The following is a 27,882-nucleotide window of genomic DNA, read 5'->3' as shown; positions in this document are numbered from 1 at the left end:
GAAACTGAAGTGGATTTTGTCTGAGTTTCGGTGAAAGAAGAGTTTCCACGGTGATGCTTTGCAGACACTTTATTACACAAATAACATAGTTACTGAAAATAGTACTTTTTTTTCTTGCAGCAAAACCAGTTACAGTGAAGATCAGAGAGCAACATCAGGAATGCAACGACACGTCGTCATGCTGTTCAGAGGAGAATCTAAATAATCCTAAAATCAGCAACGTGAGCAAAAAGACATGAAACCTGAGAATATGGACTGCACTGTAATCCAGATTATATCTGCTTCATGAGTTGTTTTTTTTGTGGGTAAAAATCGGATTATAAAACAGAGCATGAAATAGACCAAAACCAGGTTTTAAACCAGCCTGAAACCAAACGATTAAGAAGCAGACACAGACCAGATTAGAATCCTGGCCAAACCAACCAGATTACGCACCAGTATCAAACCACATTATAAAGCAGATTGAGGGCAGATTTTAAAGCAGAATGAGACCAGATTACAAATCAGATTGATACAAAACCAGATTATTAACCAGTTTGAAACCACATGATTATGAGACAGACCCAAACCAGATCAGGCACCAGTATAAAACCACATTAAAGACCAAACTGAGGCCAGTTTATAAACTAGTCTGAAACCAGCAAGATAAAAAAACAGGTTTAGACCAGATTATAAACCAGGTTGAAACTGGATTATAATCCAGATAGATACCAGATTATAACCAGGTTTAAATCATACTGAAACAAGATTGAATCTATTTTATAAACGAAATTGAAACCAGATTATAAACAAGATTAAAACCAACCACAAAAAAATCAGCACATTTAACCCAGATCGACACCATAAACCCGTAATTAACCAAACCTTATATTATATATTAGATTAGATTATAATCTGCAGAACAAATGTACGCCCAGCAATATTCTCAGATTTCATTTAAAGTGATAAATGCAGATTAACTCAAGCTACAATGTCAGGAAATAAGAGCAGGAAGTGAGAAATGTGAGAGTTCATCGATGACTCATCGACTTGATTGAGATTTTTGGACCAGCTGGACATGAAACTCAACAATCTACTGTTTCCACGACAACTGCAGGTTTCAAGACGAGGACGATTATTTATTTAGAGAGATTAAAAATTGAAATGTTCATTGTACAGACACACGTACGGTCCCTTTAAATTACAGCATGTGATCAATGCCCCACACAGAAGACAGAGGGCGCCGCTTGGGTTTGTCTCTGTGGTTTGGTTTGGACCAATAGGAGCTGAGCTCTGCAGTCATGTGACCACGATGAAGAGGCCAGAATGTTGTGGAACAGTTTCCCTCGAGTGTTTCCTTCACAGTGACACATTAGGCTGGGAATTTAAATATCGTACTAAATAATATACTGTGGCATAATCTCTGCTAAAACAAACACATTTGATACAAATATGGCTAAATATCAACGCTATTCCACGGCTACTCAGGCCACGCCCCCAAATTTTCCAGTTAATCCCCATTCCAAAAATTGGCAAACTGTGATTGGTCGACGTGTAATCTGTCAAGTCTAATCTGTCATGCGACCTGCAGTAAAGGAGTCTGGTCTCTCACACACAAACACACACACGTAATCTCTTTTGTCTGTTCACTTAAATGGAAGAGGAATCCGTGAGCACGAGCTCTAACCAGCAGCAGCAGCAGCAGCAGTTGTGGTTTTTCTTGTCGTGACCAAACACAACCAAACAAACGAACCTGCAGCTTCACGACATGGAAGAGATTAACGGAAGGATCCGGAGAAACGAGGCACAAACCAAACACTGTTCACGCTGCGCTCACGTGTGAATAATGCAGCAGTAGATTGTCTGCGTCAGACGCGTTCACATCAGCGGGAGAACGTCAGGAGCGTCCGGACAGGGGGGCGGAGCTTAGATCGAACGCTCGCATACTGTCCTTCACCTCATGTGTCCTCACGCGAGGTCACTCTGACTAAATCTAGGTATCTGACGAGGCAGCTGGCAAGAGACGTTCTGGAACATTCTGAGCTCCAGAAAACGTCCACCGCAACTCTTGTGGACATTCTCAGTCTCTCCAGACAATTTCTAGATAATGTCCAGTGCGACTTCTGCGTCTGTCTCTCTGGACAATCTCCAGCAACTGTCCAAAATGATGCACTCTCCAAGACAATCTCCAAGAAACAAAGTCCGCAACAACTTCTGCGGACATGTGTGCTCTCACATGAGGTCTCTCTGGACCATCTTCAAGACAATGTCCAAAACAACTTTTGCGGACATTTACACTCTCACGTTAAGTCTCTCTGGACAATCTCCAGAAAATGTCCGGAGCTACATTTGTGGACATTTGCACTCTCACATATGACCAATTTCCAGCAAACGTCTCCAGACATTTGTGTTCTCACGTAAAGCATCTCTGGACAATCTTCAAGAAAAGGTCCAGTGGGACTTCAGTGGACATTTGCGCTGTCTCTCTCTCACACAGTCTCTCTCTCGCTCTCTCTGGACAATCTCCAGCAAACGTCCGGAGCTACATTTACAGACATTCACATTCTCACATAAAAAAAACTTGTCTGGACCCAGACCCCAACCTTTACGCACATTTGGATTCTCACGTTAAAAAACTCTTCTGGACCATTTTCTAGAAAATGACTGGAGCTACTTTAGTGGACATGTCCCAGTCTCCAGAGAATGTCCAGCGCTACGTTTGCGTTCTCACGTCAAGTCTCGCTGGACAATCGCCAGAAAACCATGAATGCTACGTTTGTGGACATTGTGTCTCTGGAGCGTCTTAAGGAAATGTGTGGACTCCAGTACAAGTAGAAACAAACTCAAAATAAACTAAAACATTTGGCGGCTCAAATAAAAAACATTAAATCTCTTTTTCCAAAATAAAACTAAATTCCAGGACTTTCACAGGATTTTCTTGCAGAAACATTAAAAAGGAAAAAATAATCTTTTCTCTAGTTTTTAAGGCTGAATCTGACGTTTGTCCCTGGTCTCAGCTTTGATGTTCAGGAGGGAGGGGGCGGGGGGGACGTTCTCTCGCCACGCGACTGTGAATCACATCCAGATTACACAGATAAATTAAATTAAGATTAAATAAAACTGTCTAAAATATTTGTATATACAGCATATATTTAAATATATATATATGTAAACGATAAGATTGGCAGCGAACACAACAGTTACACACGTGGTGAAGAACAAACATCTTGGCAAATGTAAGCAGAAGGTCGTGGGGTCGTGGGGGTCGTGGGGGTCGTGACCCCCCCGGGTTGGCGCCTAAGAGGACGACTGTGGCTGCGGCTGCGGCGGCGGCGGCTGCGGCAGAGCGGAGTACTCCTCGTTCTCGGAGTCGCTGCTGTCGTCGTCATGGCGCTCCTGGTCGCTGCCCTCGGTGCTCAGTTGGTCGAAGCCCTGGCGCGTGTAACCTTTGTGGGTCGCGAAGAAGTTCCCCAGGTTGAGGCTGCCCACGGCTTTGCCTGAACCAGAGACGAGACAGGACCACGTGTCACACAGACGAAAGCGGCCGTGTCAAAAACACACGTTTTAAAAAAAAACCACTCACCTCTTATTTTTCCTAAGATCCCTCCCACAGAGCTGGGTTCACTCTTAACCTCACATCGATCTGCAAACATCCAAACACAGATTAAGTCTTAATCTCACAGTGAAACAGGAAACCTCAGTGGGTTTCATTTGCTCTCCCACACCAAAGTCACCACAGAGAACAGCAGCAGCTGCTGGTCACTCAGTGACGCAAACTTCAGGTCTTAGTTGTCCAACAGTGAGATTAAGCATCAAACATACTGTATATGTGCTAACATCTGTTTCTGCTACTGAACGTTTGCCGTCACTGAGGAGTTTTTCACTTTCTTCTTTGTTAAAGAAATAAGTTTCCTCTGACGTCGTCACACGTACTGTTTCTCCTCCAGCAGACGAAGAGGCCGACGGAGATGACGAGCACCAGAGGGACGAGGAGCAGTGTGGTGATGATGGCGGTGAACGTTCCCTCCCCTCTGTCTGGCTTCACTGCACTCTTCTTCTCCTCCACTTCCTCCTCCTCCTGTTTCTGTGTCTCCTCCTGTGGCTGAGGCTGAGGCTGAGGCTGAGGCTGTGGCTGAGGCTGAGGCTGAGGCTGAGGCTGTGGCTGAGGCTGAGGCTGAGGCTGAGGCTGGACCACGGCTTGCTTCTGCTGGAGAACAGGGGCGGACTTCGACGCGTTGGGTTCCGGCCTCAGCTTAGTTTGGATGAACGCCGCCACTTCTACACAGAAGAGAGAAGTTGAGCGATTAAAGGACGGCGAGGGCAAACATGAGCAGGTTAAGAGTCAGACTCACCTTCGACCTCCTGAACCTCGATTCCAGCTTTCTTGACAGAGCGATGAAGTTCTGGAACAAGACAAAAAAAACCCCACTCAGGATAAATGTATTTGTTTTTAAAACAGTGGCGGACGCTGAAGTGAGTGAGAGAGTATTTTGAGCTGACAGGGACACAGAAGCTGCTGCTCTACTGCTGCCTCGTTTGATGCGTTGAGGACACTTCATTAAAGCTGAAGAAAGAATTGCAAGCACAGAAGCGACACAATAACACGGTAGAACTTACTGATGGAGGCACTCCTGTGCGCTGTGCTGTAACAATCGCTGATTTTCTCTATGGGATTTTGGTGGTGGGGGGGGGGGACAGTGAGTGTTTGAATACAAATCTGTCTAACAGTGAGATACATGGGACTAAATGTGATGAAAACATGTGTCACTACGTGTTCAGTGTTCAGAGTTTGATTCTTACTCTCGCTGGTGAACTTGAAGACCGTCTTACTCGCCGCGTCGCCGACAAACACGCTGCCGTCGCTGCTCGCCACGATGTCATGAGGCATTTGAAACTCCTGAGAAAGACCAAGGGGAAAAAGCACCGACCGCTGAGAATACGCACAGGAAGGAAGTGACACGACATCCTGCCGTCTTGTGTTCCGTGTGTTTCTACCTCTGTCTTTGGGCTGAAGGTGTCCAAAATATCCTTGGTTGAATAATTTATGACGAAGCCTCTGAGCGGAGCGTCGCGGTACGGAGACTCTCCGTTTACTGCAAAGATCACGCCATCTTCACACACACACACACACACACACACACACACACAAAGTTATGTTATTACTATGGAATAATAATGAGCTAAAATAAGGACCTTTCAGAACACTCAAGGAGACTTGACACCAAATAATAAAGATAATAAAAAACAGTCAAAACAGCAGGTCAAAGTTTGGAGAAAAGATTAAATAAGACAAAGTGAAATAGAACAATGTAAATACAGTTGAGTTTTAAGTTTCGGTTTAAACAGAGGGAGAGAAACGATGTTTCTGCAGGGAGACACAGCGTCATGGTGCCGAGGCGGGCGGAGGATGAACTGGTGGGGGGGAGATCACGAATGGCCTTGAATGTGTTACAGGATGATTTTAAAATTCTGTTCTGAAATTGACCGAGAGCCAGTGCAGCTGCTGTAGAACTGGGGTGACGCAGCATTATTTGGTTTATTTTCTCCGAATTTGTAGGAGAGAAGAGGCCCCGCCCCCCCCGTCTGCCTCCCCTGCCTCAGTGAACCCTCTTATGACCATCATGATACTGTAATCAAGCCTCCTGGATTTATTTTGATTTTATGGCTGTGGAATTATCAAAAAATCAATAAGTGAGTTCTTTCTGCACCTTTTTTCCAAGATAACTTTCACCTTCGATATCTGACAGTTATTCAACCGTCGAGGAATCAGTGTCACAGTACCGAGAAGCTGACGTCACAGACATGTGACGCGCCGGTGAATCTCGTCTGTGATCGGACGCTCGTTCTGTGGGAGTCCTGAGGTTCTACCGTAATGACAAGTGTATGTGTGCAAAGAATTTTCTAGACGTCACCAACGGTCGAGGACGTCATTAAACCCTGTCGGCGACAGACTCACCTCCGGCAGGGCTGTAGTTGATGGCGAACACCTCTCCTCCAAACTCGTCTTTCTTTATCTCCTTGACGAACTCCCCGGTTTCGGCGATGAAGCACTGGATGCGTCCGTTCTCCCGGTCGGCCACGCAGACCTCGCGTCTGTCGGGGAGGAACACCAGGCTGTGGGGGATGCGGAACGGCGTGCGCCTCCTCCTGTCGGACGAACCTGCGGCCAGAGACACACAAAAAAAAAACCCGGTCACACAATCCAGCTGAACCACCTGCCAAATCAACACCTATACAATGACACTATGACCTCGGCCACCACCAGGGGGCAGGACAGATAAAAGCAGAGTGTTTTGATGGCTACCTGCGCCCCACTCCGTCAGGTATCTGCCGTCGGCGGAGAACTTGAGGATCCGGGCGTTGCAGTAGCCGTCGGACACAAAGACGTTGCCGGTGTCCGTGTCCACGGCGACGTCAGTGGGCTGGCAGAAGTGTCTGCTGTCACTTCCCGGCGTGAACGCTTCGCCGAGCGCCACCAAGGTGCTGTCTCTGCCGTCACCGCTCACCTTCAACACCTGACAGAGCATCTCAGTCTGTCAACACTAATGTATGACACTTACAATGATTTAATGGTATGTAGCAATTATGTATATGCCTTATTTATGACTTCATTATATGAAGAGCAGCTCATTCTAGAGGACACATAGTGGCCAAATACGTCCAAATAAAATCTACAGGTGGCTTAAGTGTACACTATTGTTGAGCACCGATTCTGTGCAGCTCACCTGATGCAGAGCGACGTCCGTGACCCAGTAGTTATTGTCTTTGTCTGTGGTTATCCCGTGAGGCATGTGAAACCTGCGGAGCAACACCACAGCTTTTCACTCACTGCGCGTGATCCAGAACATCGTCACCTTCCTTCAAAAACAGAGAACTCGACGGGGACTTACATGTTTCTGCCGGACGCCTTCAGGATGTTGCCTTTGGCCGGGTCCACCACCAGAATGGTGGACTGCTGGATGGGACCCAGGGACCTCTGCTGGTACCGACCCTGACTGTTGAAGGAGCTGTGAAGAACAACGGGAATCATGTAGCCGACGACTGCTGCGATTAGAAAACGCTTTAATAGCCTTTAATTAACGGTGTACGTACCCGGGTCCCCACTGGTGATCCCCTCTGTGGAAAACGACCAAGTTAGAGTCTGAGTCCAGAGCGAGTCCTGACACCTGACCCAGCTGCAGAGAACCCTGCGGCCATGACGACACCTGCTCCAGGTGGTTGTCTGTGAAACACACACACACACACACGATGTTGCAGTGAGCTGACATACACAGGCCTGACCTCTCAAACCTCAAGGTCAAAGGTCAAGCTTGATAACACCAAAACTGTACAGCATTATTCTCCAAACCTCAGCACAAGGAGGAGGTTTCTTTTGTTTCTCATACAAAGACAAAACCAAACAGATAAGATCTCAGTGTCGCAGAAATCATCATCTTAATGAATGTATGAATGAATGAATGAATGAATGAGTGAGTGAATTCTCTCCAGAAGCTGTGACAGAGCCACGATGTGACGTAAACGTGTAAAGAGCTGTGACAGAAGTTTAAACTCTTGTCTGTTTATAAAAAGTGAAGCCAATGTGGAAGTGTACGACACCTGTATTTTCCAGAGTGGCCATCAGGGGGGCGACAGTGCTGCTTTGAATGTAAGTCTATGGGGGAAATGAATTAACCTACTTCATGGCCTGACCTGTTGAGACACTCTTACTCTAACTCTCAGGTCTTAGACAACGCAGAGCATGAGCATAAAGCATGTGTACAAACTGTTTATGAAATAAAGCTTTATTCATATACATTACGTATAATGTATACGATCACAGACACAGAGACAGAATGAGGGCAGTAAAATAAAAGTTATTATAAATCAAACAAACTCTGCTCACAAGAGGGAAAAATAGAAAGGCAGGACTACGACATCGTCATTTTCCCAAAGTAGCTGCAGCGTATTAGTTGTATACACAAAAATGCAAGATTTCTTTCCACTCTGGGACGTTTTAGGGGTTTCCAAAACGACAGTTCCATGCAGATACTGAAACTGAACTTGTTTTTGTCTGCACAACAAACTCAAAACCTAGGCTACTTTGTCTTCTAAGGGCAAATCACAGCCACGTTCAGTGGTATTTCAGTTCACTGACTGTGTCTCCGGTCATGAACCAATCAGCGAACAAATCTTTTTAAATCAACTGATTCTAATGATTCAGTTACAACCAAAACAACTGCTTTACAAGTCACGAGTTTGTGTTTGTTTCACGTATAAAAACCACGTCACAGCATTTTCATGCAGCCGCGATACGATGACTCGCCCACGCCTTGAGGAGGTTACTATAGAAACGGAAAACGATACGACGTGCCATGTCGGGTCGTACCGGAACTGTATAGTGGAAAAAGCGTCATAAGGTGAATTAATCAGTGTCAACTTTCATGTCCTTAACTATTTGCTCTTTGCAGACTGAAGATGCAACGTCAACAAAGTCGAGCAGATGGAACTGAGATTTGTTGTGATTCAGTCAAACACGCGACACTCGACCCACGCAACGTTACATTAGCGCTCTCAGGGAGGATTTCAACAAATAAAAGTCTCACAGACTGGAGCTTTAACGTGCACTAATGGTTTTGTTAACACAGTCCCGACGTTAAAAGACTGCACTCAGCTGCAGCGCGAGTTCACCACAGAGCGAGGAAGCACTTTCCCTGTGAGCGATGGACGGGCGACGGGCGCTTTGTCTTTGTGAAGCCAGAGCAAACACGAGCTTCACTTGTTTCCATGGGGAAGATAAAAGAGAAGTGAAAATAGCCCACGCTGCTGTGAGGGTGAGAGACGACGTCAGAACGACACGTCCATGAATGAATGAGAGCGAGGACGCAGAGGAGAGAACAGAACAGGTTCAAGAGCCGGGGACAATTACATGTTAATTAATTAAATGTCTGTTTTAATAACATGCAGAAGCTGAAAGGACGTCCAAAAATAAAATTAAAAATGGTGATGTGTTGTCGTCAAGACCAGACTTTTAGGAGCGAGACCAAGTCCTGATTTAAAACCAAGATCAAAGCAGGACATGATTGAAACACGCCAATATTTATATTGTTTTTAAATAATCAGCATTGTTTATTATTATATAAGATGCAATTTTGTTCTCAGAAAGTAGATTTTTCATTGAAAATTTAAAATTATAAATATATTTTTTTGTTTAGACAGACCATTAGTGTTGTTCAATATTAGAATTAGAATATACATAAAACTATTAAATTATCTAAAATGAAAGAAAGAATATATACTTTTTTAAATTATTATTATTTAGAATATTAATCTGCTAATTATTAAAAAATATGCATTTTTGTTCTCAGACAGTTCATAGAAGTCAATAAAATATTTTTTTGTATTGAAAGGTTTTTGTTTAATAGCTTTTTATTTTATATTTAAGTACTACATTATTTTAAGTTAAAACACTATATACATACATATGTATATATATATATAAAAAATTGCACTGCAATGCAGATGCATGGAGATAGATTGGAGAGACAGACCATTAGTGTTCATTATAAATATATATATGTATTATTTGTTCTAAAATGGGAGGAAAAAAATAAAAATGTTCTAAATATATCGGTTGAAGAATCTTGATGGTATGGCCTGTGTACTTTTGCACTTTACCTTATTATTTGTGCCGCTATCTTGACCAGGATCTCCCTGGAAGAAGAGATCTTGTATCTCAATGGGACCTCACTGGCTAAATAAAGGATAAATAAATAATAATGTCTCTTGTTGGTGTTGACGTGGTCTCGGTACAAGTCTGGTTTTGGTCTTTTTGGATGTTTTTCAAGCACCGGTGACAAGACGACACAAAGCAGCAGCCAGGACCCACCTTGTCCTTCAGCTACCATCTTGCTTGACAGCGGTTTGGACGTGGCCTCGAGCTGATGGAACCTGTGGACTCTGTCCCTCACCAACACGGGGTCCTTCCTGGTCTGGAAGGCCAGCGTGGCACTAGGAGAGCCCAGGTTTTTCTTTTGCATTAAGCTATCAATCTGAGCCATGAGCTCGGCCTGGGCCCTCTGCGCCCGGCTGGGCTCGTACTTATGTACGCGAACTACGTTCTGACTCTGGCCTATCAGCTGGGACATGAGAGAATAGAGGTCACCTGCACAGACAGACAGACAGACAGACAGGCAGACAGACAGGAAGAGGAGGACAGAGAAGAGTGGAAATAAAGGACGAGGGAAGTAGCAATAATGCTGCAGCACAGAGCAAAATGCAGAGTTGTGTTACGGGAGGCAGGTGAAAGTGTTAGACTTGGACAGTGATGTTACAGCTGTGTGATGTCACTTCAAGCTCCGCCTCCTTCAGAGGCTGAATTTGAAGGTCGACCGCGTCACTATGTCGTGATCAGTCAGTGTTGAGTGTGATAACGGCGGTCTACAGCATGGGTACGAGACTTCTGCTCGACTGAACACACACGAGGGCTTTAAAACATCTGGTTCTTACTGATTCCTAGATTAAATGGGCTACTATTTAATCTGATTTTCAATCTAATGAATGTGTTTTTTTTCCAGGTGGAGATAAAACTGTAAGATTTCTACTGGTGTTCCAGATTAATTTACGCTGACATAGTAACACAAATCTTGATTCTGAGGCAGCTCTTTTAACCTACTCGTATGGAAGAGGTTAAAGGAGTTTTCTGTTTCTGTTTAGGGCTGCGTAAGTGACTGAAAATCCATTAAAAAATACATTGAATTGACAAAATGATATTTAAAAAAAGTAACTTCTTTGCAGAATTTGATGACATTTACAGTCAATGTCATTGTTTCTAACACACGTAAATATCCTTCATTTAACATTAAAAAAGCCAAAGAAGCAGGTATTATCTGATTATCTGAGCATGCAATACAGATTATTAACAGTAGATTATATTTTATTTTAATAAAATCTTTCTCACTCTGTGAGAAGCCCAAACTTTTCTCAAGTCCAGAGAAACAGACTGTGTGCAGCTTTATATCCACATGTATAATAACATAATAATAATGGCCTTGCAGAAATACTGATTTATATCGTGATAAATATAGATATCGAATGTAAACCATGACACATCTAGTTAGTGTGCATGTGTTATGTACTGTGTCTGGCTGTAGCTCTGTTGCTAAGTTACAGCATCAATAACTAGGAAATCCTTGGCTTCAGCCTCCAAACACAAACCCGAACACTCCCAAAAAGGTTTGTTTTGACAGGAGACAAATGGCGCATTTCCACTGGCTCTACTCGCCTCACCACGGCACGACACGGCACGACACGGCACGATTAGGTCGCATCTCCACTACAAAAAAGTACCTACTTAACGTGGGCGGAGTCATCACTGCAAGGCTGAGTGAAACTGCGGTGACTTCGTTATATACGCGACACACACACACACACACACGAGTGACTAGTAGGGCTGTGCGATACTGCAAAATTTGTTATCGATCCAATACCAAGTAAATACAGGGCCAGTATTGCCGATACCGATACCAATACTTTTAACTACTACCATCTACTTTTGTGTAGGGGAGAGCAATGTATCATAATTTATTAAGTGAATGCATCATCAATATGCAAATTTGACTGAAAACTTGAATTTTCATGATTATTTAATTATTCCGTAAGTTTTCCTTTAATTAATCATGTTTATGATGATAATAAAACACAGGACAAAGTTTTCAGGCAAATAAAAATACTATTATTACTATTAAGTAACTTTTGTTGAGCTTCTTCTCTCACTTACTAACTGACCTGACTTGGAGAAAATCCTTTCTCAGGTATGTTGCAATTTCTGTCAGAAAAATAAAAATACTTTTATTAAGTAATTCAGAAATGTTTATAGAAAACTTAAAACTTAAATTGCCCTTTTGGGGTGGTAATCTGCATTTGCAATTAACAACATCGCAGGTTGCAGTGGTTTGATTTACAGCTGTAAAAAACAACGTTAGTATCGATATTTTAAATCGATACGCCCAGCCCTAGTGACTAGTGACTTTACACCAGACTTCTGTAGTTGTTGGAGATTAACCCACGTTTTTAGGATTGTTAAGTGGTTATAACTGATCTACAATTCGGCACTGTTCAGCTTGATTTCTGTCCACACGTCTCCGGAGTACCGGAGTACAGCCTCCTACTCCACAGACTACAGCGGTCTGTGGCTCGTGATCAGTGGCGCTGTCCCTAAATACACCACTCCACTTTAAAAGACTCCTGTTAAATATTGAGGTTTCCCTGGTAGTTGTTGGAGATTAAGCCATGTTGTTAGGATTATTAAGTAGTTTTAAGTAATCTACAGTTCAGTACCAGGTACTAGGCTAGTGTAAACGCTACTTAAACCGTGCCGTGGCGTGGTGTGGCGTGGCGTGGCGTGGCGTGGCGAGGCGAGTAGAGCCGGTGGAAATGCGCCAAAACAGACCATCATGCACTGGGGCAAACTGGAGCCAGGTATTAAGCAGCAGTGAGTTAATAACAGCATAAATGTAAAGCCAGCTGAGTTTCTTATTCGAGACCTTGTATAAATACACTTTATCACAACTATCGGCAGAAAACACAACACGTATCCCAGCAGCTAGGACTATTTCTTCCTCATCTGCACCAACGGCGTGGAGCCAGACGCTGGAGCCTTTCACATAAATGATATTTGCACTGTGAGTGCGGCCGACTCTGCCTGTTTGATTTTTATGGAAATGCATCACATTTGCAAACAGCAGTGTTGACCTAAGATAAAAACAGAGACGCTGAGCTCGTCTCGACAAAAAAACATCACGTGTAATTCTGCAACATTCTCTTCTCTGAGACGCTGGGGGCGTGTCCACTGGTGGAGCCAAACACACACACACTTTAGTGAGGACCAAAGTCCACAAACATCAGTGTTTGAACAGAATATTAACATAAACTCGTTCCTGCTCTCTGTCTCCCTCTGTCTCTACCAGTGGTACTGCAGCCTCACAGCAGGAGTCAAAGACATTGTCAGCTAACTAACAAACCCAGGGCAGTAGTTTAGGAGAACAAAAACAAACACAGGAGGTGACATGAGGAGAGATGTGTGGAACCAGGCTTTATTTAACTTAGCTGAGGAGGCTGGAAATCAGAGAACATACATAGAAAACCCCTTTAATCTCATCTTTGACACATGATTAATGGACACTGCTGCGGATAAAGGTTGTGTGTCTGCAAGAAACTCTCAGTGTGTGTATTTGTTTTCTTTAAACTCACCCTGATCTTGATCTTGCTCTGCGTTGTTTATGCCCACCAGCGAACTGCCGTCTCTATGACCTGCGAGGGAGAGGATTTAGTGTTAGGATTCTTTCTAAAACGTCTAAATTATTCCTAGTTACCACTAAAAATTTAAATATGTACTAGTGTAATTGACTTGAATTCAGTGTATTTATCTAATCACGCCATTTTTTTGACTTATTTACTTATTAAGGCTGAAAATACTTAAGATAATTTGACTTGTTTCAAGGTTTTTTTTCTTGTTTCAGGAAAACTTAACAAGTGCCATTTTCTTGCTGCTTTTTTTACAGGCATTTCCTGCAGTGACCTGAGAAAATATCAAGCTCTTGACGTAACAGCATTATCACAACTGTTAAAATACTCACATATACTTCACACTGGCATAGTGAAATTAGATTAAGATGGAACGAGAGATAAGGTGACACTAATTGTTATTTTTTTTAATAATAATAATTAGAGTCAACTGGTTTATACAGTAGAACATTATTTCTGATTTTCCTCCAAGCACCACCAGAGGAAGCTCACGTACCACTGTGGTAGACGCACCACAGCTTGAGAACCATGTCTATAAACCATTCCTTTTTTTTCTCAACATGAAACTGAAGTTGGTGTCGCTCTGTAAACGTGCTCACTCTCCTCCTCACTCCAAAGCCCATAGAGAAAATCAGCAAGTTTACATCACGGCATGCGGGAGTTAATGATCCACTGCATACCTCCGTCAGTCCAGTTCAAACGCGTTTATTACACCTCCTGCATATGACCCTTCTTTCTCTGTTCCCTGCACTGCTGTTTTTAACCAGTTTGAACCTGTGTCCTTTTTACAGGAGGTTGTTGGTCGACTGAAGCCCTCAGGTTCTCCAAATGATGCTGTCCCTCCTCGACTATTTAAAGAGGTTTTCCACACTATAGGACCATCCATTATTCTGGTTTTAAATAGCAGTCTGTCCTCAAGTGTGGTCCCCAAAAATTTGCAGTAGTGCAACCTCTTATCAAAAAACCTGGTCTAGACCCTGCAGTTCAGCAAATTTCAGGCCCATCTCCAAACTTTGAGAATCCTTGAGAAGTTAGTCCATGGCCAAGTAATGGCCTTTTTAGAGGAAAATAATATCTTTGAGGTTTTCCAGTCCGGTTTTAAATCACTGCATAGCACCAAATCAGCACTTTTAAGAGTTTTTAATGATCTTTTTAGCTACTGACTCCGGTGACTGTGTAGTTCTTGTGCTTTTAGAACTGCTGCATTTGATACTGTGGACCACAAGATCCTGATCTCACATCTGGAGGAGCAGGTGGGCATCAGGGGCAGCTTTGGAGTGGTTCAGGTCATACTTGGCTGATCGAACTTTCTGTGTCAGCCTCGGTGACTCGACATCCTCCTCGGCTCCTCTCACCTGCGGGGTCCCACAGGGCTCAGTTCTGGGCCCCCTTCTTTTCTCTCTCTATCTGCTCCCACTTGGCTCCATTTTTAGAAAGTATGGCATCTTGTTCCACTGCTATGCAGATAACAGTCAAATCTACGTGCCTCTTAAAAAGAACGATGCATACTCTTTTAAAATTTGACTTGAGTGTCTTGATGACAGCTTGGATGGCTCTGAACTTTTTAAATTTCAATGACAAAAAGACAGAAGTGATGGTGTTTGATGGCACCGCTGGGACCCCCCAAGTAGATCTGGACTGCTTGGCACCACCTTTGAAACCCACTATCACAAACCTGGGGGTTAAAATCGACTCTGATCTGAAGCTTGACAACCAGATCAGGTCTGTTGTTAAATCAAGCTTTTTTAAATTAAGACAGCTGGCCAAAATAAAGCCAATTCTTTCGAGGCAACATTTTGAAATGGTAATCCTAGCTTTGTCACCACTCGGCTGGATTACTGTAATTCACTTTATGTGGGGGTTAGAGCGTCCTCCATTGCCCGTCTTCAGATGGTACAAAACACTGCCGCACGTCTTTTAACTGGCACACGTAAATTTGAGCACATTTCCCCCATTTTAGCCTCACTCCACTGGCTGCCCATACACTTCAGTATCGATTTTAAAATTATTTTATTTGTTTTTAAATCCCTGAATGGCCCTACCTCTCTGAGCTTCTACATCCATATTCACCCGCTCGCTTTCTCAGGTCAGCTGATCAGCTGCTCCTGAGTGTGCCTAAAACCAAGCGGAAGCTCAGAGGTGATCCTGCCTTCGTGGTCACAGCTCCAAAACTTTGGAATGATCTGCCTCTGCGCATAAGCCAGGCTTCGTCCTTGTCTGTTTCATCCCTCCTTAAAACACACCTTTTCTCTTTGGCCTTTGACACTTAGAGAGAACCTTTTACTTATTATGTCTTTTATTTATTCTGTACAGCACTTTGGTCCACTGTGGTTTGTTTCAAGTGCTTAACAAATAAGATTGGATTGGACTATTGTTTGAAATCTGTCATTCACATTTACATAAGTGGCACAAATTTCACCAAACGAGCTCGCAGCAGAAACAGAAGCTCCCATGTCCCTGTGAGCTAAAACGCCTCATTTTCTCTATGGGCTTTGGTGTCACTGCCTGCCGAGACAATGAGTGAAACATGTTTGAATTTTAGCAAAGGTCATTTTTGGGCGACTCTGTACCTGCTGACGACGCCATGTGCATCATGGAGTGACCTGGACTGACGGGGATGGGAACGTTGGCCTCGGGTGGGATGCGCTGGAACAGCTCTTTGGAGCCTGTGTCCGAGCAGGCCATGTACGGGACGGCGTGTTTGCTCTCCATGTAGTACATGATGTAGAAGTTACACATTTCATCAGCAGAGGTAGCACTGCGGAGAACACAGAGAAATTATAAATACAAAAGAAATACACCACTGTAGAGACAATCTAAACACCTGTCCTGACCTGGTCTGTGTGATTCTTATTACCTGCTGCTTTTCATACGTCTCATCTGACTTTACAGAGCTGCTGAAAGCTTGGGCATGTGACAACAATTCACACAATACTCATGTGATTCATTACATTCCAGACAGAACTATTCATTCATTATTAATACATTACTAAATGAATCTTCAACTATTTTGTGTTTTCAGATATTTCAGCTTCTTAAATGTGAATATTTTCCAGTTTCTTTGCTCCGTAACACAACAAAATCATTAACACTGGATTTTTTCATCACTTCATCGTTTTCTGTCATTTTCTGGATCAAACAAGTACTAGATTAACTGAGACGGTAACTCACAGATTAACCAATTGTGTCTGCTCTGTCTACTAGAAACCTTCCTCGAATTAGGTGCCGCGTGCAGCCACTGAGCAGCGCCAGGGCAGCAATGGGGGTTGGGTCCCTCCCCAGCCCTTTTTTGACCTGTGGGGTGAGGACTTGAACTGGCAACCCTCCGGTTACAAGCCAAGTTCTCCTTCCACTTGACCATAGTTGCAGTCCGAGACAGAACAAACTAGGACTTAATGATTAGCAGACATTATATCCAGAGCATATCCTCCCTCTATTGGCATGACGGTTTAGTCTTTTAGTTTAGAAAAGACGCTGTCACATTTCCACATTTCTTAACCAAACAAGGTCAAAGTCGGCGCCGCACACTCCAGCCAAGTTTGAAGACTGTCGAGCAAACTGCTCCGTCAGATGTGTAAATATCTGTCAGCGCTGCGGCGGAACCACAGGTGTTAACACCCTCCACTTACAAACACACAAACAACTTTTGTTTTCAAAGTGATAACCTACACCTACACAAACAGACTTATGAGGTGTTGTTTGTTTTGCAAATGTTAAGCCACTTAGGCAGTGGCACAATGTTAAACCACTGCCCCTTTTTTCCTTCTTGTTGTTCTTCACACTGTTTTACCGCAGAGCGAATCAGCAATGTGTGAAAGAGACGGACAGAGGAGGCAGAGGCTGCTCGTTTCGTGATATACACCCTTCACGTTTCTACCGATATCTCTTACATTTCTCGTCCAAGTGCACACTCTGCGCCCGGAGTGAGTCACCTGCCAAGTTTGAAGCCTGTCAGTTACGTGATTAACAGGCAGGTGTTCCTAATGGACTGATAGCATATTAGGTTTGAGAGATGCTACAAATGATGCTTTATGTTTATTACATCACGTCATTTTTGCCGACCTTTACTATGGGGCCGCGACTATTAGTTGACACCGTCAACATGAAACCCTCGTCAGCACCGCACACACTGGTGCACTTAGAAACAGGTTCCTTGAACTAGCAGAGCGATGTATGATCAACATATTAGGTTTGAGATGTTCCCACACGGCTCAGATGCTGCTAATAACTTCATATCACGCATGTTTTTGCTCGCAGCAGGTATCTGGACTGATGAGATCTGAGGCTTTTTTTTTTACAACAGAACTCACCCAATGTAGGTTTTGGAAGTTTTGCCTTCACCAGTAAACATACACCTGGCAGCGAGGGTGTCGCCGTACTTCACCTCCATGCTTTTGTTTGCAGGATAAAACGCCTGGAGCAAAAAATACCAAAACAAAACAAGACACACAACTTTAGAATTCAGATGTGTTCCTTCACGGTGATTGTGTGGCATTTGTAAGACCTTTAAATGCCAGACTTAAAGATGAACTAATTAAGCTCTCAATGTACGGATCTAATGTCTATTGTCTGACTTGGTACTTGGGGGCCAATGAGCATCTAGTCTGTTCAAAAGGGGAAAAAAGTCTCAGGAAAAAACAACAGTTTTGTAAGGGTTTGAGCAACATGAACTCAAGATTATAATACAATATAACAATATTACATCCTGATTAGGCAGTACAGACATTTGTGATGATATTACACAGAATTTCAACGTAAAAGTGTTTGTTTTGATATGCGATGACGTGCACTTCACAGTAAAAACACATTTATGATGCTGAATAAATCTATTAATATCAAAAACAGACTCTAAAGGTAGGTAAATAATAACAACTATAAAACGGCTTAGAATTTAATGTGGAACGCAACAGATTTATTTACACAATAATTGTAACTGAATATCTAATTGTAATCATTATAAAATGCATTTGCTACCATCATATTTAGTATCATATTCTCTGAATATTCTATCACGTCGCTGGCAGCTGCACCTCTGTTTACAAGTTTACAAGGATCATGTTTTCATATTAAATCCGAGAGGAGACTCTTAGCAAACAGTGTGAAATAATATTCTAATCATGAATGAATATAGTGATGCTGCATGTCTAATTCAACAGCAGAATTAACCTGTTTTATTTACATGTCCAAACTCAATTCAAATAACAACTTCATAAATTACTACATGTCAAACATTTCTGGCTGGACCACTACTGCACGTTTTTCAGAAACAACACCAACCCGACATCTTTTCATTTGTGCCGTACGCCATCTTCATTTATCCTCACCAGTAACACATACACTGATACTGACACACATTTAACACATGTTCCCTTTACTATGCGACACTGAAAGTATTCACATAGAGCTTGTGCTTGCAGAGATATACTCCTAAAGATCTAAGAAAAAGGCCTCGGGCTTGTGATGGATTGAGTTTGACACCTTTGTCTTAGGTGAACGTACCTGTGGAAGCTGAGGGGACTGTCTTCCAATCAGGCTCCACCTCCCATCTCTGATCCTGTAACCACTGACCACTTTACCTGCGGCACAGAACACACACACACACACACAGATGTTAGAGAAATTAACAGAAGCGACCGCAAACTCAACACCTCGTAAATTCCGTGTGCTGTTGCTGCGACTCACCCAGTTGATGTGTGTGTGTCCTGAAGGCAAACGGATAGATGGGATACGACGAGTAGTCGCATGCGATGTCTGCATTCGTGACTAACATGGGGGGGGGAGAAGAAACTGTTGTGAAGGCAGTTTTCACTGGGTGATCACTGTGCAGTCACAGATTACACAGATCAGTGATAAAAATAGGAATGTGTGCTCCCGGTGAAGATTTTCACCACTTTTAAAAGGCTCCCCTGATAAAATCCATGTCACCTTATAATCTACAATACCTTTAGTCTAGGTGCACAGCTTTATTTTGCTGTAAGACTCTCCCGCACAGGAGCTGCTGCTCTACTGCTGCCTCGTGTGGTCAGTCTGTGTCACTGGCGTGAATATGAACGAAGGATTTCAGACACCGAAGTCACAAGAGAACATGTTTGAAGTTAGAAATGGAGGCAGCAGTTGACCAACAACTCCTGTGTGAGGGAGAGTGAACGGTGTTTCCTGCTGAAAAAGGCTGTCAAACGGGGAAATAAAGTCGCAAACCCATTTGTCCCCACTGCATTTGCATTTATCTTCTGTACACATTTACATGCACATTTCAAACTCAAATGTATAGATTAGGTTATACACAGTTCACTTATAAGGTCAAATTACATTTCTAATACTGGTTTTATACTATATATATTGGTACTTATTTATTCAGTTCTTGCATATACACATCATTTTCTTCTAAGTATTGGTCGGTGTAGCTGTAACTAAAGCATTTAATACATAAAAGTATTTCTGATGGTGTTTTCCCTGGGCTGCCTCTCAGCACCGGGTGCCACCACCTGCATGCAACACTCTGACCATGCACAAGTATCTTACACAACCACACTTGAACTATCCCTTTCAAACCAGGCCCATGTTTTAATGAAGTGACTGGTTTGTTTGTACACGGTGAACTCCTGCCAAGACACTTCAAATAGCACACCCTTTAGACCACAGGAGACGTGTTCACATCTTTGACCTGGAGGAAAAACACTTTACCTCTTTTTCCCGGAAGGATGACAGCGTCCATAGACATGAGCAGGTAGATGCCAGCGATGAACGGCTGCCTGTGACACAACGACACAAGGAGCCACAGTCAGATTCAGTTTCTGTACCTTCTTGCCATGTTCTTTAAACACATAAACACACACACACTGAACAAAAAATGGTTACTTACGGCTTGGACGTCATTCTCAAAGAGAGCCCTGAGCAATCTCTGTGGTGGTCTGCAAAAAAACCCCATAAAATTAAACTTAACATAATTAACACCTGGTAGCTGACGTCATGCAACCAAAACAACGGCATTTTGGCAGGAAAACGGCGCCGTGAAGACAGTGAATAGATGTAAATCAGGATTAAACCATTCTACCAGATCACCAAAGATTCTGAGGACAAGAGGTGGATCACTACTATAAGACACACTTAAAGTCATTTAAAGACATAGTGATGAGAACCAACACATGAAGGATTCCACTGATAGAATAATAAACTCATATCAGGGAAAAGTCGCTAATCACGCCGCTGAAGTTGGCGTCCAGATTTGCAGCGCCGTGGTCAGTAGTTAAGGGGAACATAAAGGGCCACTTCATCCAAGAAATATACAGTTTTTTTCTAATTTCCAGAAATAAATATGTTACTCGATCATCAGACAGTGGATCTGAGATACAAGTCTCATTCTGACAACAAGAGCGGAAGTTGGATTCAACGCCAAAGTCACTTCCTACAAAGAAAAAAAAAAGCCCTGCACTGCTTTTCAGTGTTTCTGTCGTTTTATGAGAAAAAGATCAAATAAATTGGTCAAATTTAATTCAAACTCTGTAATAGAGTTTGAATTAAACAAACACAGCAGCAGCATAATGATTTTAAGTCTATTTATTTTATTAAGTCTATTTTATTTATTTTTTCCCCAAGTGGGAAAAAATGGGTGAAACTGCCCTTTAAGGGAAAAGTAACTTACATTTAAAGTGCACTTTATCGATGTGAAAGTGGACTGGACTAAAAAGTATTTTGAGGCACACATAAAGACATTTATAAACCTTTATTTTCTCGTGATCGTGGCAAGTATCCCTTAAGTTTCCACTTTAACTCCTAATCCTAATTAACTTAAAGATCTTATTGTGTATTTTGCGGAAAATTAAAGATGTAATGCTGCAGGTCTGGAATAACGTCCGCGCCTGCTGTTTCCATACTCGTGAAAAGCACCAGGGGGCAGTGTAAGGATCAGATACTTTCAGACGGTCACGTTCTGTGACTTATTGCTCGATCTCTGTGGATTTAAAGTGTGCAATGAACTCTTAAAAACTTGAAACCCGCACTGAAAAATGTTCCTAAAGTCACGTGACGTCAGGTGCTCTTGTCGTACGATATCAAATTAAAAGCCACAACAGAGTGGATGAAACTCAACTGTGTGGAACATCAACGTCAGCACTTAACTTCCCATTAAGACTCACCCTGGAAAGCAGTGACATCTCCGTAATGCATCTGCAGCACGAAGTGTGTGATTCCTGCGTCTCTCCCAACTTTGAAACCAACATCTGCGCAGAAGAGCAAGAGGTCAAAGGTCAGCGGAAGCACAGAGAGTGAGGAGGGAGGCAGAAGTGACAAACAGAGGTCAGTGAACGCATCAGACCTTTAGGTAATTTAGTGGGCGGGGCGTTGCGAGCCCAGGCGTACATGATGGAGCCGCCGTCGTCACACGTGCCCTCGGCGCTGCCACAGTCCCTGCACACGGAGGAGACACAACAACCACAACACATGACTCTGTGGTTAAGATAAGGGACGAGGAGAATTGTACTGGAAATGTTTAAAATAGGAAAGGAAAAGTTGGGAATGTCAAGAAAATGGAAGGAACACTAAAACAAGGGAAGGAAAGGAAAATTAAATGAAGGTTTGAGAAAGAAATGGAAAAGCAAGGAAATATAAGAAAAGGAAAGATAATCCTTCATTAATCCCACTTTAAAATACATTTGTGACCTGGAGGCTCACTATGAACCATCAAGACCAGAACCTGGACAAAACATCAGGAAAAAGGATCTCGAACAAACTCCCAGAAGAGAGCAGGTTTGCTAAATCAACTCATTCTTTTAAATCTAGCATGAAAACCTACCTGTTTAAATAAAAATGTTATCATCATCATCATCATCACTGCTGCACCTCAGCCGTAACTGCAACTTTTAGTCTCTTTTAATTTCCCTTTTCTCCCCCTCTTCTTGTTTGTGTTTTATTATGCCTTTTATAGAGTTAGTGCTGCTGCTTGTTGTTGTAATGTGCAATATCAATAAACTTGCCTTGCCTAAAGGGAAATGAAAGGTGTTAGAGCAGCAGACATTAAACAGTAAAAAAGTACAATTTAAAAAATGATGAGTGGGGAAAACAAATATCAAAACATATTTAACATCATTTTTAACTATTTTACAAAACCATTCTTCCTGACAGCGACAGATTTAACAACAAAGCTGTGACTGGACGTTACCAGTAGCTGCTGGTGGAGGCGGGCTTCTGGCAGCCGAACAAGATCATGTGATGGACGACGTTCATGCTGGCGTGAGGTATGAAGTCGACTGAGGGAGAAAAAGTAGTGTGGTCAGAATACTGAATAGTTAAAGAGCTCGACCACAGAATCAATTCTGTGGAAGCAGGAAAGTCTTCGCGTGTAAACGCTGTGATGTTTCACCCTCTCAAGATTTCACTCATAATAAATACTCACCGACATATAGGTCTCTGTTTGTTGGCACGGGAATGGATCTGCACAGGTACGTGTCCGACTGAAGAGATTTGAAGATTAAGAGAAAACAATGACGTGTGTGAGCTCGGGCTGAAGGATTTCACATGAATATCTCATTGTGAATTATTTTCCTTTTCATTGAAAAATGATTACTGTGTGACATTTGTGCAGATCTGTGGACATGTCTCTTCATGTGGATCGAGACAGTTATTGATCTAAAATGATATTTTGACACAACATTGACCACCTCTTGTCACGTGGGCTTCAACATGGTACATTCCCACACAATTTATCGATTACTAAATTTACCGTCAACTATTTTGATTGCGATTAACAGGTATGAGTTAAGTAAGTGTTAATTAAAACAGGCTCTGTGATTTCTTTCAGCTTTTTCTGGGGTCTTTTGGCAACAATCACCACTTTTCAACATTTTCTGGACAAAACAAAGAATCGATTAATCAAGAAAAGAATGGAAAGATGAATTGATGAAGAAGATAATTGTTAGCTGCAGCCCTAAGCGTGACGCCAATTAGTCATGATGCGATAATATTACATAGGAAGTCAAATGCAAAGAGGCAAAAACTGCGACCATCAGCACAAACCCGTCCAATTCACGTCGTTTTCAAATATTTCTTATTTAAACTTTAGTGACGGAAGCAAGTTTGTGTTGTACACTTAAATCACGATGTTGCGAAAAGCCAATCACTGTAGAGATTCTTCCAATTTCCTGATACCGCTGTATGTGCGCACCCAGAGCGAGTAAGGTCAACTAGAGATGGAGAGCGAGGGAGGGGCTGACACTGAGCGAGGACGTCAGACGTCCGGGGTAAGTTCTCTTCTGGTTGCATAGACAAACTTCCATAAGTCACATGTACAGAGAAAAAGTCTCACCCGTCGAGGGATAACACTGGGCATACGGATGTCCATCGTGAAGTTGCGAGGGTTGATCACAAGAGGCTGCTTGGTCCTGGACGCACAGTCGCTGGAATCCAACAACACGTCTTCCAGAGACCTTGAGAGACAAAAACCACGGGGGACAATGTGGTTCACGTGCAGCTTTATAACTAGCCAGTAAAACCAGTTTTCCAGAAAATGATGGTCAGTGCATCATATTTCAAACTGAAATACAGACAGTTTGGAATCAGAACGGGGAAAAAACAACAACTAGACTAGCTTAATAGATTTAATAAGTAATTTCTTACCTTTTGGACAGGTCCAGTGTTTCCACACTGTGACTGTGACACATGACAAGTAGCACCATGACACAGAGCACAGGGACTCCCATCATGCCTGTGAGTGTTGTGCTTCTGCTGCTGCTGCTCTGCAGACGTAAACAGTGACTTTCAGCACGATGAGCCACAGCACATAAACAGTAAAGAGCAGGACGGGGAATCCGTCTCACCTGTTTTCTTTATTCAGATTGCGGTGGGAGGAGGAGGAGGAGGAGGAGGAGGAGGAAGAGGCAGGGTGTGTGCGAGGGAGGTGTCCCTGCTTTATCTCACTCCTGTAGCATGCTGGATCGTTGTTTACCCCTTTTTCCCCACCCCCACAGCAGATAACGTGTTTCTAGAGTCTCTCAGGAGCGACGTCCTGAAAAAGAAACAACATCAGTTGTACAACAAAGACACGGCACGCTCTGTCAACATGGCTGCTCCCCACTGTCCAGTAGATAGTGATATTGTATTGTACTGCATGATTCCTAGAGGTGGCGCTTGTCACAAGAATGAGGGAAACGTGAAACTTATTCAATAAAAGGATAATTGAACTAAGACTGATCGTGTTCCTCAGTGTGTGTTGATGGGATATGTGTCACATACTGTATTATGTTCTCACCCCTGTCAGACAGCCCCTTTACTTCCCCACACCCAACTCCATAGAGAAAATCAACGATTTTACAACACAGCACACAGAAGTTGTTGATCCACTGCTGCCTTTTCCCAGTAGGTTCTTTTATGACTTTGGCGTTTAAAATTCTTTGTTCATATTGACCCAAATAAAAAAAAGCTTACTAGTAAACAAGGGAGCAGTAGACCAGCAGCTCATGAGTCCCTGTGAGCTAAAAATGCAGATTTTCTCAATGGGTGTCGGTGCAAAAAGGTTAGCAGTTTACAAATGCCAGTTATGTGTTAAAAAAAAGCTTGCATAATGTTGAGATAAAGCTGGAAACAGATATTTGACAGGTCTCTTATATGTTATTACTGGAGGGAATTCCGGTATTTTTCTACCTGGGCCCTATGTTTAGAAATGTGGGTGTGTATGTTCATATTCATAATCGATAAATCTGTCGATTATCTTCTCGATTAATCGAATAATCATTTGGTCCATAAAAAGTCTGAAAATATTGATCAGTGTTTCGCAAACCTAGAAAGGATGATGTTCTCAAATCTCTTGTTTTGTCCAAAAACCAAAAACTATTCTGTTTTAATTATTTCTTTGTTATATGGAGCAAAGAAACTAGAAAATATTCACATTTAAGAAGCTGAAAAATCAGAAAACTTGTTTTAATTCCTTAAAAACACTCAAACCAATTAATCGATTGTAAAAAAATTGTTGACGATTAATTTAATAATCGATTAATAATCGATTAATTGAGTAATTGCTTCAGCCCTAGTAGGTGACTAGTACTAACAAAGAGTTTGTACACATTGCCCTGTCTCTAATATTGGTAGGGACAATCTGGCTTTCTCCAAATAGTGGTGGGGACCCTACCGTCCATACCCATAACCCACACCCAGATAGGAACCAGATAGAAATATACCGGAATTCCCCTTTACAATAAAAATATAAATAATATAATTATATTTGCTTTGTTCTGAGGTTTGGGAAACACTAATATGGGCAACAGTAGCTCAGTGATAGAGCGTTCCTGGCATTTAAGACGAGTGGTAGAAAATGCACTGCACATGGATGTGCTGTATGAAAGTGTGACTAGAAAAGTGCTATATAAAATCATAAACCATTTTCAAATACAGATCACCTTATATGACATTTCCAGAAATGTCATGAACCCAATAACGACAGAAATGACCAACACTCTGTTGCAGCACATTTTTACTGAAACTTTGCAGCATCAGTGAAAGTACACACGTAACACACCCACGGTGTCATAGTTACCTCGAGGCCTGTGGAGGCTTACATGAATTACAGAGCGACAGTCATTGAGCTGAGGAGCTGCCACGATGACTCATCTCTGATAACAGAGAAAAAATAACAGGGAAAAGGAGGAGGAAGGGGGTGGGGTGGGGTTCTGTGCTGATGTCACAGGAGAGTGATGAAACTATGGAAACAGGGCTCAGCCCACTGATGGAGCACTGCACGTATTCACCACACGCATGCACACTCGCACGCACACACACACCTGATGCTTCATCAATAACCATCTGATGGACCCTGTTTCCGCCATTATCCCTCTAAAAGCTGATGAATTAATTAAATCTGTGCAGTAATCACTTTCTCGTGTTCTCTCTGTAGTGAAAGGTGTTTGTTATGTACGTATATGTATTCTATTTTTAAAAGAATGTTTCAAATGTGTGACTTTAAAGGCACAAGTTGGACATATAAGCAGCAGCTACAAATGCTGGGGTACATTATATTCAATCATTGCTGTGCAGTTCACGATGTGAACATATTTCCTATTCCTTATTTGTGTTTTACACTTCTCTGATCTGATCCTGTAACAAGTGGAATTCCCTGGTGTGGGAACCAATCAATAAATCAATAAATAATCTACTAAATACAAACAATAGCACAGATGGAGAACCATCACAAAGACACTGCAATGGAAGTAAAAGTGCATCTAAACATACAAAAAGATGTCTTTACTTTATCAGACGCAATAAATAGAGGTTATTTTTGTAAGTTTATTTAGTGAAGATAAAAAACAGCTGCTACGCCTACACCAAAAAGCGAAAGTAGCCACCTTTAATCGGGAATAGGCTGAGCAAAATATGCTTAGTTAATACCAAATATGCACGTAAACATACCAGATTAGAGCTTAAGTAAAAAACTATGTGGACACACACACACACACACACACACACACACACACACACACACACACACACAGTGTCTCCGTTAGGTTCGCGTCAGTGTGGGAGTGAGCAGCAGCTAACGTTAGCTACTGCGTCGGTATGTTTTCACACGTTAAAATAACGTTTCGTTAAAGATAAAGCTCATGGTTGATTTTTTAAATGGCTGTAAACGGAAAAAATCACCGGATTTTCACCGGAGGAGATAACACGGTACCTGTTCGCAGCGGGAGGCTGTCTCGCTGTCTTTCTTTCTTTCCGCTCGTCCGTAACGATGCGATAGGAGCAATAACAGTGTCTTGTGCAGGAACTAGCAGCAACAGCACCACTTCCGCCCTTTCACAATTAAAGCACCGGAAATCATTAATTTGCCTTCACATCAAAATTAAATTCTACAACATTTTTTACACCATTAGAATTAACAATTGTACATACAACAAAGCTGTTATTGCCAGGGGTATATAAAACAAGGATTATAACATATACAACAAATAAAATAATAATAATATACATATTCAACAGTTCATATAAGTGTATCAAAAAATAGAATTGGTTGTCAAAGCTTTCTTTTTGCCAAATTGGATCCGTTTTTGCAGATAATGTTCAAAGTTAGGTTTAGAGTCAGTCCATTTGTTTATGAATGTGGAATTTTCCTAAAAATAAAAGAAGTTGTACAAAAAATATAGTCTTTTCCTATGTCAACAAAGCAAATAAACCAGTTACCAGTTTTTCTAATAATCTAATTTTGAACATGCACACAAAACATTTCAGTGATACAATGATAACAAATGAGAAACGTTTCGTCTTCCAACCCACAGAAAGTACTCAATGCATTTTTTCCCTTTAACTTTATTGTTGAGACAAAATTTTATCTCCAACCAACCAAACATTCCACCCGTCAATTTCACCTTAAAGTGAAGACCAAAATAATTTTTCTGAAGGTACAGTTACATTTTTTATGAAAATTATCCCACACTATTTTTGTTTTATTTAATTTTTCCTCCTTCAAAAATGCTTTATTAATGTACGTGAACACAGTATAACAAAATATAACGTATCCACAAAAACAGTCTATAACTTACATATAATAATACAATAATATAATATACATATAAATAACAAAAACAAGTATTTTACAAGGAGAAGGAAATCCCTTTGGGAGTAAAGGATGCACGACGCGATGAC

The 27,882-nt window shown here is 42.1% G+C and overlaps 1 protein-coding gene across 3 annotated transcripts; it reads right to left on the bottom strand.

Annotated features, from left to right (window-relative positions):
- Window positions 1-54: 54 nt before the first annotated feature.
- On the bottom strand, window positions 55-27,039 carry pam (peptidylglycine alpha-amidating monooxygenase). Of its 3 annotated transcripts, XM_058616705.1 has the most exons (28): window positions 26,915-27,039; window positions 24,072-24,259; window positions 23,872-23,990; window positions 23,561-23,681; window positions 22,652-22,709; window positions 22,418-22,505; window positions 21,575-21,666; window positions 21,396-21,479; window positions 20,123-20,171; window positions 19,945-20,012; window positions 18,943-19,023; window positions 18,760-18,836; window positions 17,571-17,674; window positions 15,831-16,018; window positions 13,207-13,266; window positions 9,845-10,120; window positions 7,072-7,201; window positions 6,870-6,986; window positions 6,705-6,777; window positions 6,284-6,494; window positions 5,936-6,139; window positions 4,975-5,090; window positions 4,780-4,876; window positions 4,597-4,644; window positions 4,332-4,382; window positions 3,913-4,257; window positions 3,563-3,622; window positions 55-3,476 (listed from the first exon to the last, which is right to left on the bottom strand). In XM_058616705.1, exons 3-28 carry the CDS (start codon window positions 23,955-23,957, stop codon window positions 3,277-3,279), a joined length of 3,084 nt encoding a protein of 1,027 aa, XP_058472688.1. In that variant the 5' UTR covers window positions 23,958-23,990; window positions 24,072-24,259; window positions 26,915-27,039; the 3' UTR covers window positions 55-3,276. The 3 variants fall into 3 exon arrangements, with proteins under 3 accessions (XP_058472688.1, XP_058472690.1, XP_058472691.1); XM_058616707.1 differs by lacking the exon at window positions 4,597-4,644; XM_058616708.1 differs by lacking the exon at window positions 9,845-10,120.
- Between the last annotated feature and the right edge of the window lie 843 nt (window positions 27,040-27,882).

The sequence above is a fragment of the Solea solea genome, chromosome 19, assembly GCF_958295425.1.
Source record: "Solea solea chromosome 19, fSolSol10.1, whole genome shotgun sequence".
NCBI classification, from domain to species: domain Eukaryota; kingdom Metazoa; phylum Chordata; class Actinopteri; order Pleuronectiformes; family Soleidae; genus Solea; species Solea solea.
Note: the sequence above shows the minus strand (reverse complement) of the source record. Positions and strands in the feature narration are given on the sequence as shown.

Coding starts and splice junctions, on each gene's coding strand:
- pam (XM_058616705.1), bottom strand. CDS start 23,957: ATGATGGGAGTCCCTGTGCTCTGTGTCATGGTGCTACTTGTCATGTGT. Junction 20,013..20,122: donor TTGAGAATGACGTCCAAGCC/GTAAGTAACCAT, acceptor GTTGTGTCACAG/GCAGCCGTTCATCGCTGGCA. Junction 18,837..18,942: donor GACACACACACATCAACTGG/GTGAGTCGCAGC, acceptor TCTGTGCCGCAG/GTAAAGTGGTCAGTGGTTAC.